The sequence below is a fragment of the Gadus macrocephalus genome, chromosome 17 (genome assembly GCF_031168955.1).
Source record: "Gadus macrocephalus chromosome 17, ASM3116895v1".
NCBI classification, from domain to species: domain Eukaryota; kingdom Metazoa; phylum Chordata; class Actinopteri; order Gadiformes; family Gadidae; genus Gadus; species Gadus macrocephalus.
Genome location: NC_082398.1, coordinates 15,015,548 through 15,030,635, shown reverse-complemented (window position 1 = coordinate 15,030,635; position 15,088 = coordinate 15,015,548). Strand labels below are relative to the sequence as shown.

At 43.7% G+C, this 15,088-nt stretch overlaps 1 protein-coding gene across 1 annotated transcript in view; it reads left to right on the top strand.

Moving 5' to 3' along the window:
• LOC132475756 (inactive dipeptidyl peptidase 10-like) overlaps positions 1–15,088 on the top strand; it is a 234,101-nt gene that overhangs the window by 132,955 nt on the left and 86,058 nt on the right. The window contains exons 2-3 of the mRNA XM_060077059.1: positions 1,360–1,474; positions 5,357–5,452. Of these exons, the coding sequence (XP_059933042.1) occupies positions 1,360–1,474; positions 5,357–5,452 (211 nt within the window). The remainder of the gene's footprint in view (positions 1–1,359; positions 1,475–5,356; positions 5,453–15,088) is intronic.

Genomic DNA, 15,088 nt, shown 5'->3' with positions numbered 1-15,088 from the left:
TGTGTGTGTGTGTGTGTGTGTGTGTGTGTGTGTGTGTGTGAATGTTGGATTGGGTTATAAGTGAGTTAACCATTCTAAATGAGGTGGTGGTCAAATTGACTCAGTTATGCCACAGTGGACGTTGTCTGGATAGAGTGAATATAATTGTGTTAGTTAGCATAAAATATACTTTCCTCGTAAAACTGAAACCACTGTGGTTTTAGAATGAAATCAGGCGACACCCTCTTGATTTAATATAAATTATTCATTATTCATTAGTTACCACTGTTTCATCCACCGAGCTACGTATCCTAAATGACGATGCAAAAGACATCGGAACTTTGAAATGTTAAGAAAGCTAGATGTGGTTCCAACTGGCTGTCGACTGGCACCCCACGTGTCCTCGGGCCAATAGCAGCGCAGGAGTGTCTCTGTGACCAGTAATCTCTGCACTGCACCTGAAGGGCTTTGTGGGTAATTGAGGCCAGGAGGCGATATGGAGAGAATACATTTCTATGGTATTGGAGGGGGAGAGAGGGAGGGGGAGATAGATGGGAGGGGGCTCAGCTCACCTTATCAGAGGCAGCAGATGTGTGGAGAGCCACTGTTTAAGTCCCCTTAATACTGGCTACTCCAGATTGAGTTGCTGGCCAACGCCTCACCCGACCATCTCTGGAAAGCCATTTCACTCAGATCATATCTTATATTTACTCAGTGGTCGCCTCGCCTGCTGAACACCCTCTACTGCCTTTCTGTCCGCCTTGTTTGACCAGCAAAGCCCCCCACCCCTCCAATGTGATTCAAATGGCCGCTTTTAGCCAAATAAGTATTTGTTTTTGTATTTTTTTGTGCCCTTGTTTCCTTCTCAATGCATTGTGTTCCTCATGGATCAGCACAAGACCTCTGGTGGCTCTCAGCTTACTTTGCATATCACTTCCTGCTCATACAATATACTGAAAACAGATTCAAACTCTTTTTTGGACAAATCGCCACTCGTGAGCACTTCACACATCGGTCCATCTTCCAGTCAGAAGTACACGAAGAAATGTTTAGCAATCCGTTCTTTCTTAGATGTTAAAACAACCTCACTGTCTTGAAGTCTCTATGACTCCCAGGGATTATTTTTAGCAGACACAATATTTACATTTTCTCTTCTGCTTTCCCCCCTCTCTTTCTTATGCTTCCTTTCCATCACACCTGCCTTTTCTCTCTCTCTCTCTCTCTCTCTCTCTCTCTCTCTCTCTCTCTGGCTCTCTCTCTCTCTCTCTCTCTCTCTCTCTCTCTCTCTCTCTCTCTCTCTCTCTCTCTCTCTCTCTCTCTCTCTCTCTCTCTCTCTCTCTCTCTCTCTCTCTCTCTCTGTCTATGTCTCTCTCTCTGCAGGACCTTGGAGGGGGGAGTCCTCCCGCGAGGAACTGGAAGGGAATAGCCATCGCTCTGCTGGTCATCCTGGTGGTCTGCTCCCTCATAACCATGTCAGTCATCCTCCTTACCCCAGGTAACCCACGGCAACCCCCATCCAGCCTCCACCCTATCCATATCCGTTGTACGGTCTCCATTACCAGTATGCTATATCTTTATCAACTAGTGATCCACCGATCGATTGGCCACCCATCATTTTTGGTCAAGTATACGCCATAATCTCATTCTTAGATGTAGACGCCCATCATCATGTCCAGTCACAGAGACAATTTCAGTTTGTCCTGTAGTTAACACAAGTCATTTCTAAATTGCCCTGATGCTCAATAAAGGTAGACATATCTTACCGATTGACAAAGCCAGGTTTGTTAATTTCAGTTATAGGAGGCAACTAACCCTTGTGTGCCTCAATGACCCCGAGAGCTATGCCAGAAGGAGATTTAACTCCTGGTAGGGCCCCCCATGCTGGACCGGTCAAACGGTAGAGGCCAGAGAAAGAGCAATCCACTGGTCCTCCAGGTTGGGGGTTGAGCACAGGGCTAACAACTCTGTCTTGTAAAAACAAGCATGTTACGGAAACAGCAACAAAAGGAATCAACACTACTGGGCATGATGGACTTCCAGGGCTACTGTCAGGTGCTAGGATGAGTGCCATTGGTGTAAGACGAAAGAAAACCAGTCGCAGGTAGTCGCAAGTTCTGAATGACAAACTTAAGACTAAGATAGGATTTTGGAATGTAAGAAAAATGCACGATACAGTCAAATCAGCACAAGTGACATCAGAGATGAAAAGATACACTATTGTTATATTATGTTTAAGTGAAAGCATATGGACAGGATCAGGGAGACTTACAACAAGCACAGGGGAAACAGTGCTGTAATCAGAGAGGGATGACCACCAACATAGGGAAGGAGTAGCCATCATTTTGAAGAAAGGAGTAGAGAAGAGCTTGATAGAGTGGAATCCTGTCATCAGTAGGCTCAGGAAGATTAGGCTAAGTGGGAAGCAAAATATACACAACTATCATCCAGTGCTATGCTCCAACAAATTACAGCGATGAAGACTTGAAGGATGAATTCTACTAACAACTTCAGGCTTTATTGGAAACTACACCCAGACACGACATGAGGATAGTGATGGTGGACCTAAACGCCAAGGTGGGAAACAGCGTCAAAGAACATGACAGGGCGATGGGAAGGGAAGGTTAGCCGAGTTCTGCACCATTCACAACCTCGTCATCGGGGTTACCCTGTTCCAACACAAGGACATTCAATAACTAACATAGAACCCTCCAAATGGAATGGATAAAAATCAAATAGCTGATAAATGGCACCTGGAGACACTCATGCTTGATGTCAAGGTCAAACGAGGAGCTGACGTTGGTAGCGACCATCACCTGGTCACAGCTATGCTGAGAGTAAAGCTTAGGAACACAGGGAGCAGAAAGACAGCCAGAAAGCAATTTGATGTTGAAAAGCTACATGACACCAAGGTCACAGGTTATTTTGTGCTTCAACTAAAGAACAGATTTCCGGCATTAGCAGATATGTTGGATCATACAGAGCCAAAATCAGATGATATCAACACGATGTGGGAACAGACCAAAGCAGCCTATGTGAAGACCGGTGATGCCTGCCTTGGATAAAAGCACAAGGAGAAGAAGAAAGGATAAGTGATAACAAATGGCAAACAATAGAAAATAGAAGGGCCTTAAAGAAGATAGTAAATTAAACAAAGTCTGAACGGCTAAAGGAAAAATACAGGAAACAGTTCCAAGAAACAAACAAAGCAGTGTGAAGGAAAGCTAGAGTAGACAAGCGGGCATATCTAGAAGAGCTTGCAAGTCATGCAAAAGAGGCAGCTAGGAAAGGGGAGCAAGGGAAAGTCTACAAGGTCACCAAAATAGTGAGTGACAAACACAGACAACTGAGACACCAATAGGGTGTCTCAGTTTTCAAAGTTCTGGTATAGGCATGCTATATTGATCGGTGTAGAACTGTGAAGCTCCTTTGTATTGTGGTAATTTATGTTCAACATTTACATTCTCAAAGTTCTTAAACTGAATGACATTTGCCCATTAATAATTACACCATAGGCTATCGGCGTCCTTGATTGACGACTTCAAACATAACGCACAAGACTGCAGGCTTTTACCGCGATAGCCTGTGTGCAACATGTGGTATACTTAAATAATGTACACCTACTAATGAAACTAGTTGTAATACCACAGCAACAGCACACCACTACTGCTACTATTATTCTACATCTACCGGTAGAAAAAGTAACTTCTGGCTCATTCAGACCTGTGGTTGATTTAAGAAGATTGTAGCGCCCCCTTTTGGCTCTTATCTCTTAGATCTCCAACATTTTGGAGATCTATCTTACAGTTACAGGGATACATATATGTGTGAACATTTTGGAAACCTTTGACGAGTCAGAGGTTGAGATTTGGGCCATCAAGAAAATAAATAATATCCAGTACAAACACAACAGGTAGCCACAGATAGTACTTATACAGCTTATAACTTTTACTAACACCGTCATCCCTATTCCTTTTGATGCTATTTTTTGTAATATATTTACTTTTGATTGGTTTTTTATCAAAAATTCTAGTGGCTGTTTCGATAAAATTCATATTATTGCTATACAATTGCTTATACCATTAAGGACAGTAACAATAGTTAATAATACATATAAAAATGTATAAATTATTATTATAGTTATAATTTTCATCCATCTATTTTATGTATGGCCCATGCTATCCCGTAAAACATCAGTCAATGGTGGGTAAATCGTTATTTCTCAAACGATCACAAAAGGCAATCTCACTCCCTATACAAAAGAAAATCAATTTGTAATAAAACGCTGCTACTTGTATCCAAAATGGCCGCAGGCGGCTGCTTAAACAACCGCACCATTCCCCTTGAGAATGCAGCGCCTACTTTGACGTGGACTGGCTGTTGTTTATGCACACTCCCGCACAGCCTTATCAAGGAGGGGCACCACAGCTGACATTCAACACAGTTTGGTCCCTCTGTTCTCCTACTGGCAGATGTCCCATTCAGACACAGCTGACTGATAGCTTAACACAGTCTCTGTCTACTAATTACTCTACATTCATAATTAAAATTGATTTGTAAAGGTTGCTTCGATGGCTCAAAGCATGGCAGATCATATTTTGCAATACTAAATAGACCTTTGCCCATAACTGTACCTCTCTATTTTAAATGTGTGTGTGGGTGCTTTCTTTTGTTTATGCACATATGTTTTTTATAATGTTTGTCTTTATTATCTGTGTGTGTGTGTGTTTGTATGATAAGTGGGCTGTTCTGTTTGACTTTATCTGTTTTTGTATTTGTCTGTGCATGGGTGTTTGTGTATGTATTTATATGTGTGTGTTTTCATACTTGTGCATTCATGCACCTTTTCCATATGCCTTGGAGATACTAAAATGCAAAGGTAGCATTGCCCCACAGTTTTCCAGCAAATTTACTAGGACGGAAGAAAGCATGTCGCATTCATTCAAACGTGAAAGATAATGTATTACGAGTTGTGTATGTAATGTAAAACCAAGTTTGATTTATAACATGTGCAATAGCAGATCCATGTGTAGATTGTGTGATGCACTTCCATTATTACAATGGCTATTGCTCATGCTATTCCATTGAGCTCTGAAGCTTGTGAAGGTGAGCAGAGACAGGTCCGTCCACAGTGTTAAGGGCCAATCCCAGGACATTGCCAAAAAACCATCTCACCGATAGACTCAAGCTCATGTATTATCTTTTGCAACCTACAATGAAATTCAAAGATGCTGACAATATTAACACAGTGTATACCAAATATCATATTCACACATCCCTTGAAGAATTAAGCAAAAATAACAAAAAAGCCTGAATAATGCGATTACTGTTATTACTGTTCATTTATCCCATTGTAAACAATGCCCTTTTTGTTTCACAGCGGACAGCCAGGCCGGGAGCGACACCAAACTCACCGTGGAGGACCTGTTCCGAGCGGAGTTTGTGATCCATGACCCGGAAGCTAAATGGATCAACGGTGAGTGACCTCATGAACCCTCGCCTGCTCCTTGTTTGTAAACATGGTGGAATTAGAGCTTGGCTAACAGAAGCTAATGGCTGCTCTGGGTCGATGAGTTGTATTAGCCTCAGCTATACACAGCCGCCGCGGCCTATGTTTGGTCATATTGCAGCAGCCAGACTCCCTGCGGTAGCGAGTTGTAGTGACTCAGTGTGACTGCTGTGACAGCTGCATGGGCGGTTGGGTTTGCCTGACATTGATGACCTGAGGCAATGGCCTCCAATGGCCCGACCAGTGGAGCTGAGAACTGCCCTGATTCCCCAATCTCTGAAACATCAGTTAACGATCACAAGTAACGATACATAGGGAGTAAAGGTAAAAGCAGAAATATGTGCACTTCTAAGGAAAGCATGCAATCAATTTTGCGTGTATTGTAAAGAAACGCCACCACGGTCATGGTGAATTTATTTCTGGTACTACATCAGATTGGTGGATTGACCCTCTTTCAAAGAGGCATCATCGTAGGAGAAAAACAGATGTTCTAAAAATGATGGGCCTACTGCTTTTATGTACCAGGGCATAGGTAGTCTTCACTAGTTAAGACTACCTGCTCCCTGGATTCTAAAGTAAAGTAGCTGACCTATAGTTAGTGTTACGAGTGACACCTGTGTTTGTCCCTAAAGGGTCTAATTAGTGAGGTTTCATTACCATAAATGGGCCCATGCTTTACCGTCTGTGTGACAGTTCAACTGTCACACAGAGCACTTGACTGTTCTGTTGCTTATCTTTCTGTGGAGTGTTTTGTTTTGTTATGTGTTATGGTTTTGGGTTAGCGGTGAGAACAATTAGCTATGACTTTTGTATTATTACCGTTTCTGTGGGAAAGCAATTCTTCGCGGTCCGTAATCCCGAGGTCCAGCCCAGAGACATCGCTAAGATAAATGGGCGGCTCAGAAGGACACAAGAAGGACCGACTGGACTTCAGCGATTTGCTGCCAAACCTGTGTCTGTGCTTGTGCGTATGTGTGTGTGTGTGTGTGTGTGTGTTTCTGTGTGTGAGAGGTGTTTGTGTGTGTGTGTGTGTGTGTTGGTGTGTTTGTGTGTGTGTGTGTGTGTGTGTGTGTGTGAGTGTGTGTGTGTGTGTGTGTGTGTGTGTGTGTGTGTGTGTGTGTGTGTGTGTGTGTGTGTGTGTGTGTGTGTGTGTGTGTGTGTGTGTGTGTGTGTGTGTGTGTTGGTGAGTCAACTGGATCAGCCACCACCCAAATCTCTGGTGACTGTCTGTTAATTGCCTCATCTGGCGATAGCTCCATTGGCCCTGTTCAGAGTGGGTGGAGGTGGGGGTGGTGTTGTGTGGTTGGGGCGATCGTTTGAGGATTTTCCTTCATCCCCGTACTAGGATGCAGTGGGGGTGAGCTCTGCTAAGTCTTGGCATGGAGATATGGGCTACGTGCTTAGGGAAAGGGGCTTATAGGTTGTTTGTGGGGCTGGGTTTTCTTGGCTTGTCATAGATGTTATATTGTAGCTCGAACAAACAGAATTATCCCCAAACCAAATAACACCTGGCTGTTTTTGAATAAACAGTTACGAAGCGTGGGCCTCCTGAACACAAGGCTCTCCGTATTCATTTCATCCATTATTCATAAGTCGCTGACTGCAGCACACAGACATGCTTCACATCCACTCGGTCAACACTGATTGTTTAAGAATATTGGGTGAAATGTAAAAATAAAGAAACACTTCTTTGTTGACGCAAACGAAGTCCTGACATGAATACGGTCTGTTCCGTGAAAGGAGAAGAAAGTTTGTTGGAAAACATGCAGAGGACATATTCTCATGCCCTCTCTCTATCAAGAAGCCTATCAAAAGCGCTGCCTAAACAGTGGGTTGTCATACATTTGGTCTGAGCCAAGCTTTTCCCAGGATCTGATTATGGAAATGAGTGGGTCTTGATTTATTTGCTGCCTTCTATCCGGCCGTATGCCGATTTCTTATTCGCTGAAATAAGGAATGGATTGTGAGGGGCTCTTGTGCTGAGGGTGAGAGACCTTAACGCACAACATTAAGTGCCAGTGAATTTGAGAGTTGTTGGATGCTAGCTCCTAGTTCATAGTTCATGCTCCTGACTGCTAGGTCTGCTTTATCTATTGCGGTCTGCATGCTGCATGTGTATCTTGCCTCTTAGCTCCTAAATCTGCCTCCTCATCCATGAGTGTGTGTGTTGTTGTGTCTCCAGTGGTGTGTGTCTGCCTGTGGGTCCTGCCACCTATAAATGGACTGCATTTATAGAGGGCTTTTCTAAGCAGTGGCCACTCAAAGCGCTGTACAATACTGCCTAACATTCACCCATTCTTGCCCATATTTAAACACAGAGGGCGAGAGCCAGCGCGTCAGAAGCAGTCGAGTTTAGGAGTCTTGCTCAGGGACACCTCAACAATTAGCTAGGAGAAGCCAGTGATTGAACTATCTCCTAAGTCTTCCCTCTCACTCCTTTGTGTGTGTGTGTGTGTGTGTGTGTGTGTGTGTGTGTGTGTGTGTGTGTGTGTGTGTGTGTGTGTGTGTGTGTGTGTGTGTGTTTGTGTTATTGTGTCTCTGGTGGTGTGTCTCTGCATCAGCAGGTATGCTGTGTGACTCCTGTGCCTTGCTCCAGGGCAAAGGGAAGAGACACAAGGACAAGGCTTTTCTCTCCATCAATATTTCATCCCTGGGTGACATTTCTCCAGAATCTCTTCAAGGCCATTACACTCCCCTGAGCTGACCCCCAGCAGAGAGTGAGAGAGAGACTGCTCTGCTGTCAGTTATAAAACAAGCTTATAGTGATTTGAAGGGGGAGTTGGGAGAGATATAGCAGCAAGAAAAGTGGGAGGGAGCTTAATTACTTGTATATCGACGAAAGTCCACGTTGTATTTTTATCTGACAGTTGATTTGAAAGCCTTTTTTGTTCCCTCCTGTTTCAGTATTTTCCTCATGCCGCCGTATGTGATTGCAGTATAGCGAGGCCATAAACTAGCACACACTGGATGTAATCATTGGGTAATAAGGAAATAACCCTTATGTGTCAGCTACTAGTGCTCTTGAGCAAATGGCAGATCCTCTTCCATTAGTGTTAATGACCTACAGTGGGAATGACCTTTCTATTGCTGAAGGCGTTTTATGAGCATCATGAAGCTATTAGACATTGACGGAACACTACAATAGTGCACTGTATGAAAAGTAGGATTTTTCGTCAGTTAACAGCACTGTTGATGCCCTGGATTTCAGGTCCATGACTGTTGGTGGGCAGAAAGCTACCAGGAACTGCCGGGAATTGGTGTGAATTTAAAATTTAGTTAGTTTGACAAGCCCCTCCATCCCAAGGTCAAGGTGAGGCTTTCAGATGTCAATGACAATACTGGGAGCTATATTCAGTCAAGTTTTAATGCCACGTCTCGCGGTCCACCAGTGACATGCTGATCGATGCGTACAAGTTGGGCATCAACATTGAAGATAATGATAACGATAAACTTTAGACAAGTGTGATACTCTTGTTTGCTCTTTTACAGTTTTTGTCAGTCGCTTTGGTACATTTCTCAGATCAGAATTGAAATTGAATTTTTCTAAATCTGTCCTGAATTGGTAAATTGCTACCAGGTGAATCTTGACCCTCTCTAAAGAAGGGAAATGTGTGAAGTGTTAGATCAACCAACGATAAACCAGTTTACTGAAATAGCTCAAAGGTGCATCGCCTGAACCATGAACTGGCAAGTATATATATATAGCTGGAGCACAGCACAATGTTACATTGTCTGACAATGGAAGGACAAGGAATTGGACAGGGTCAACAGCCAGAGAGAAGAAGAAGAGGAAGAGGAGTGAGGCTGCGTGAGAATGAGAATTTGTGGCCCAACAGACAGGAACGTCAGGAGGTGTAGGAAGACTGCACTGTAATTCCTACAGCAATGCATGTACAGTTTACTCTAAGGAGATTTTCCTATGTTCACATTTCTAGCAATGACATGGTCTGTCAACAAATTACAGTACAAACAGTCAAAGCGTAAATGTGAATCTTGTCCAGTCTCTTGCAATGAATCTCCCACATACACTAAGGTGTAACTTACAATTTACAATAATTGTCTTCAAAACTTCAGCCATAGTTTACATCAGTACACTGTTATATTGACAACATGACTAAGCAATTTGACTGTCTTCTCCGTACACAATGACACAAGGACTTGTCATTGTGATGGTGTCATGCCAAATTTGTACCGGCTGCCAAATTTGTACCGGGCACGTCAACAGTTGTCCGTTGCCAGGCAACGGACAACTGATTACGTAAGGGTTGTCCATTGCCGGGCAGGTTTCAAAAAAACATTTGCGCTCATGTTGCCAAAGACGAAATAACATAATACAGATAACGGATGGCTAGATAACACTTGTTTTTACTTTATATTTGTATTGTACTGAATTGTTTAATCAAATTTAGCTAGTAAACTGAGTGTTTAAAGCGGGTTTCAAAAAACATTCGCGCTCATGTTGCCAAAGACGAAATAACATAATACAGAAAACGGATCGCTAGATAACACTTGTTTTTACTTTATATTTGTATTGTATTTAATTGTTTAATCAAATTTAGCAAGTAAACTGAGTGTTGAAAGCAGGTCAAGGACGAAATAGCACAATACAGATAACGGACTAGTGCGAATGAACGAGCTTGAAGGTTCGCGAATGTTCGGGAACCTTTCATGTCATTCGACGCGATCGTCCGTTGCCAGGCAACGGACAACGCGATCATCTGTTGCCAGGCAGGTTTGGAATGGATTACGTATGGATGACGCGCCCGGTACAAATTTGGCAGCCGGTACAAATTTGGCATGACAATGGCACTGACATGTTCATTGACACAGATATTTACTTTTGAGAAACTAACTAAGAATTTTGACTAAGAGACTGGCTTTTGCATGAAATCCATGGTGTTTTGCTATTTGTATGAATTTTTTTGAGGAATGCACTTAGTGTTTTGCAAATTTCAATTCTGATCTGAGAAATGTACCAAAGCGACTGAGAAAAACTGTAATTGAATTCGTAGTTCATAAATGTCATTGTTTCTGTATTTATGAGAGTGTGTGTCTTTCTGGATATTGTTGGACGTTTGTGTCATGATGTGTTTGTTTGTGCATCAATTGAACTGCATGGCTACATATGCTAATGTGTGTGTGTTTGTGTATGAGATTCTGTATGTGTTTGGTGTGCATAGCGGCATACAAATACATGAGAGAGAGAGAGAGAGTGCGAGAGAGAGAGAGCGCACGCGAGAGAGAGAGACAGACAGACAGACAGACAGACAGACAGACAGACAGACAGACAGACAGACAGACAGACAGACAGACAGACAGACAGAGTTGTGACTTTGTAACTGTTGACGGCACCGCTGTCGGATGGTGATGATGATAATGATGATGTGATGTTGATGTTGAAGCACACAGCCGGGCGGTTCGGACTGTGGACGAAGGGTGGAGAAGGATGTGGCTGGGGGTGTAAAGGCCTTCTCAGTCTGTTGCGGGGCTTGCACATGCATGAACACCGCTGCAGTCCCGGGGGTTAATTACTGCTCACACACTCCGCTGCCTCCGTTCATTAACATGAGATATTCTCCCGAGCCACCAGGACACAAGGCGTCAAGTGTGTGCGTGTGTGTGTGTGTTTTGGAAGATGTTTGTGTCATGGTTGTCCGTGCATCAGTTTGTGTACATTCAAGGGTGAGTATGTTTGTGTATGTTTGGGCTATATGCTGTTTAAGGTGTGTATGTGTGTGTGTGTGTTTTGTGCACATGTGTGTTAACTGTTCCCTGTGTTTATCAGATACACACACAGCTATTGAATTGGTTAAAGGAAGCACACAGCCTTTACGGCAGCCCCCTGGTTCTAGGATTCACAGGTCCCAAAAAGACCTCAAACAATGAATCGCCATCATGACCACCTTATGAAATGCAACAACTTTTCATCCTCCTAACTGTATGAGCCCAGCTGTCCTCAATCCCGGACCTCTGTCCGCCATTAAGTTCTTCACAGCGTCTCTCTTGTTTCCTTCTCCCTCCATCTCCCTGACGCATCGGTCTATTTTTGCACATCCTTATGTTTCCATTATCACTTCTCTGGCCGCAGACTGATTAAAAAAGGAAAGAGAGCCAGAGAGAGCGTTCACCGTGGGTCTCCCTCTGCCCTTGTTTCACCAGTGCTATTTGAGCAGGCAGGTAGCAGGGGGGATGGAAGCCATTACCGCATCACATGAAGTGTCTCCACGCCGTCAGCGGCAAAGCCCGACCCTGGAGAAAGATCTTCCATAGTGCCGGTAGAATATTTGATATTTTGTCATTTGCATAATTGTCCCATCATAGGGAGAGAGGAAGAGCTGTGCAGCGGAAATTGAAACAGGTGTAGATTGACAGTCAAATGGTGTTTATGTGTTGCCTGTCAAAAGTGTACCCGGCGCAAAGTATTGTTGTGGAGGAGCATGCAGAAGGACAGAAGGACAGCGGCAGAGTGCTGGGGAAATCACACAGTGGTGTTATGGCAGCAAATGTGTTTCACTAGCGCTGAAAATCTGGTTAAAAACACGTGTGTGTGTGTGTGTGTTTGTGTGTTTGTGTGTATGTGTGTTAGAGTAAGTGAGTAAGTAAGTAAGAGTGTGTGAGGGGAAGTGAATCAAATATATGCACAGGAATGGAAGAGAAGATGGAGACCGTACAACGGATATGGATACAGTGGCGGCTCGATGGGGGTTGCCGTGGGTTACCTGGGGTGAGGAGGATGACTGACATGATTATGAGGGAGCAGACCACCAGGATGACCAGCAGAGCGATGGCTATTCCCTTCCAGTTCCTCGCGGGAGGACTCCCCCCTCCAAGGTCCTGCAGAGAGAGAGACATAGACAGAGAGGGGGGGGGAGAGAGAGAGAGAGAGAGAGAGAGAGAGAGAGAGAGAGAGAGAGAGAGAGAGAGAGAGAGAGAGAGAGAGAGAGAGAGAGAGAGAGCGATATCAGATGAAATGTGAGTTCATGGTCGCACAATACCATAGAGAGGAGGGACCTCTTCCTCTGATAGAGTAGTTCACCCCTCCATGATAATGACGATACACTTACGGCTACTTAAATCACTGAATCAATATGGATGGCTCTGTTGTGTGATTACACACATCCTTCCGAGGCTTTCGCTCTACACATAATAATGTTGCGTATTATCTTCTCTCCTACGCATGACATTACAGCCTCCTTATAAGCTGCTGCACCGTTAACATTCATTAGTGAGGTGGCCATGTTCTGCCTCCACCCCTGATTGCTGCAGTCATGAGGGCTGCTATCGCTAAGGGGGGTTTGTGGATAACGGTACTGGACTGGACTGCTAACAAGTCTGGGTTATTGATTGGCCCTCAACTGAACCAATCGAGCAGATGATAATGTATTGGGGGAGGGCGGGCAGGGGGCTGTTCTCCGAGAGGCCGGTCTGGTTGGAGGTAAAGGCTGCCCGTCAAACCAGCGCTGACACAATGGCGTCAGAGCAGGACTGTCCATGGCCTATTTAAAGGGGACAACAGCACGGTGTCTTTCTGCTGAATGCAGACTGTGTGAGCATCCTGGCAAGTCTCTGTTTAATTGTGTGGTATTTGTCCACAGAGTGAGTTGTGATGGTTCTGAGATTAGAATGTGCGACACCCAAAGTCTGTCGATGCAGAACGTGCCGTCTATTTCTGAACTTCCGAACACTTCAGAAATAGATGAACTGAACCTGACACACAAAGCGGGTTTGTGCAGTGGAAAGGCTTGTATCTTACAAGCTATTTATCTTCTCGATATGGCAGCAACATCAGAGGAGAGATGCCAGACAATAGGCTCAGTCGATGATAAATGTACTTGCCAGACTAGCATGGCAGTTTGATGAATAGATTAAATGTGACGTGTGTCATGGAAGATGGATTCACTTATTTATTTTTTGTGTCTGTCTCTACCTTTTAAAATAGCATTACATTTGATTCACAGAAATATAGACCAAAAATATCATCTACCAGGTAAAATCCCAAAGAAATCTTAAAAGTTAAAAGAATTCCATCAAGATTTAGTTTTACACATCCTCTTAGCATTGTGTGTTAGAAGGAGCAGCACATCTATTCTAGTGGGAACGCCTGTCATGAATTGTTTACACTGCTGTGCTATTGTGCTAAAGGGCATCCTTTGTGTCAGTGTGTAGTAGCACAAAGCTAGTTGGATACCTTGTCAAAGTGCTGAATATTAAGCATATCTGCAAATGGGGTGCCTGGAACAAAGTCTGTGGTTTCACTTCATTCATTCAATTATTGATATAATGACAGTCTTGAGATATTTAACAAGCACGGGAACTTTTTCATTTAATTTAAGTCTGTGCCCACTTTCTGCCCAATGGCAAAAGGATATCCGAAATGAATATATTTCAAATACATCCATAATGCTGTTTCAGATACATATGTAAGAAGCCAAGTCAATTCATGTCAAGTCAATTGAATATCTCTTAGTCCCAGGCACATTCTAAAAGGACCATTCAGGCCATACATTTATCAAATCCCTTTACCCTATTCCCAGAAAGAGAAGAAAAGCTCTTTAGGAACGCAGACTGGGAGATCCCTCCTACAGGGGATCATTAGAAGTGCAATTGGTACTAGAATTGACTTACATAGTAGTATTACAAGCAAATATTTTAAATACATTATTGTTATCATTGTCCATGGTGATGGAGTGTTTGTTGGTTAGCATGCTGGTAGCAGTCAGGGGTGGTTCACAGCCTGGGGATGGGTACATGGGTAAGGACCCTCTAATCTAGTACCTATCGGCAGCAGGGCTAAGCTTGTGCTGGCTCAACATTAAGGCTCCTACCCACTAGCCGACAAACCCACCGATTCATAGGTCAATTTAAATGATGGGGGCTGAAGTCGTATAAGATTGCCGTGAAGTCGGCTATGATTATCATACAATCACTGACGACTACGGTGACAAAAGCCAATGGTAAGAATCAAACTGCCCATTCCTCATAACGGATCAATCAGACATTGTGCTATTTACGACAGCAGCAATTCCTTTTGCATCAACCAGGTAAACGCAGGCTTGAAGCGTTGTTTGAAATGGTTAGTTCCAGTAGAAATGATTACAGCAAATATACCTTATGCAAGAGATCTTATGCAAATATACCTGGTGAACGTCATTCACGTCTACGTGAGTGGACATGTTCCTAGTCGCCGAGTGTGGACTGCTGACCCGATAGCGAGGCAAGACAGATTGTGCAGACCAGTCGTATTATTCGTAAAGAGTGTACTATCCAAGTTGGCCTCCCTCTAGGTCCCGATTCTAATGTGAGATTAGGGACACTGGAGACAAATGAGATAGTGAAGATGTATGTTTCAAGTTTGGATTTCAAATTTTCCGCCAATTTAGCCTTATTGATTACAGCCCGACTGTTCCACAGATATGGCGCTCAGCAGGAGAACATTCTGTTTCCTGCTCATTTGTAACTTTTGGGGTTGAAAGATGGCCAGCTCCTCCCAGGAGCACAATAAAGAATAAACAAGTCCTTCAGGGAGGATGGAGCTAATACTACTTAAAGGTAAGTAGCACCTTCAATTCTGAGCTGGCATTGATTGGAAGCCAGAGGAGGTTG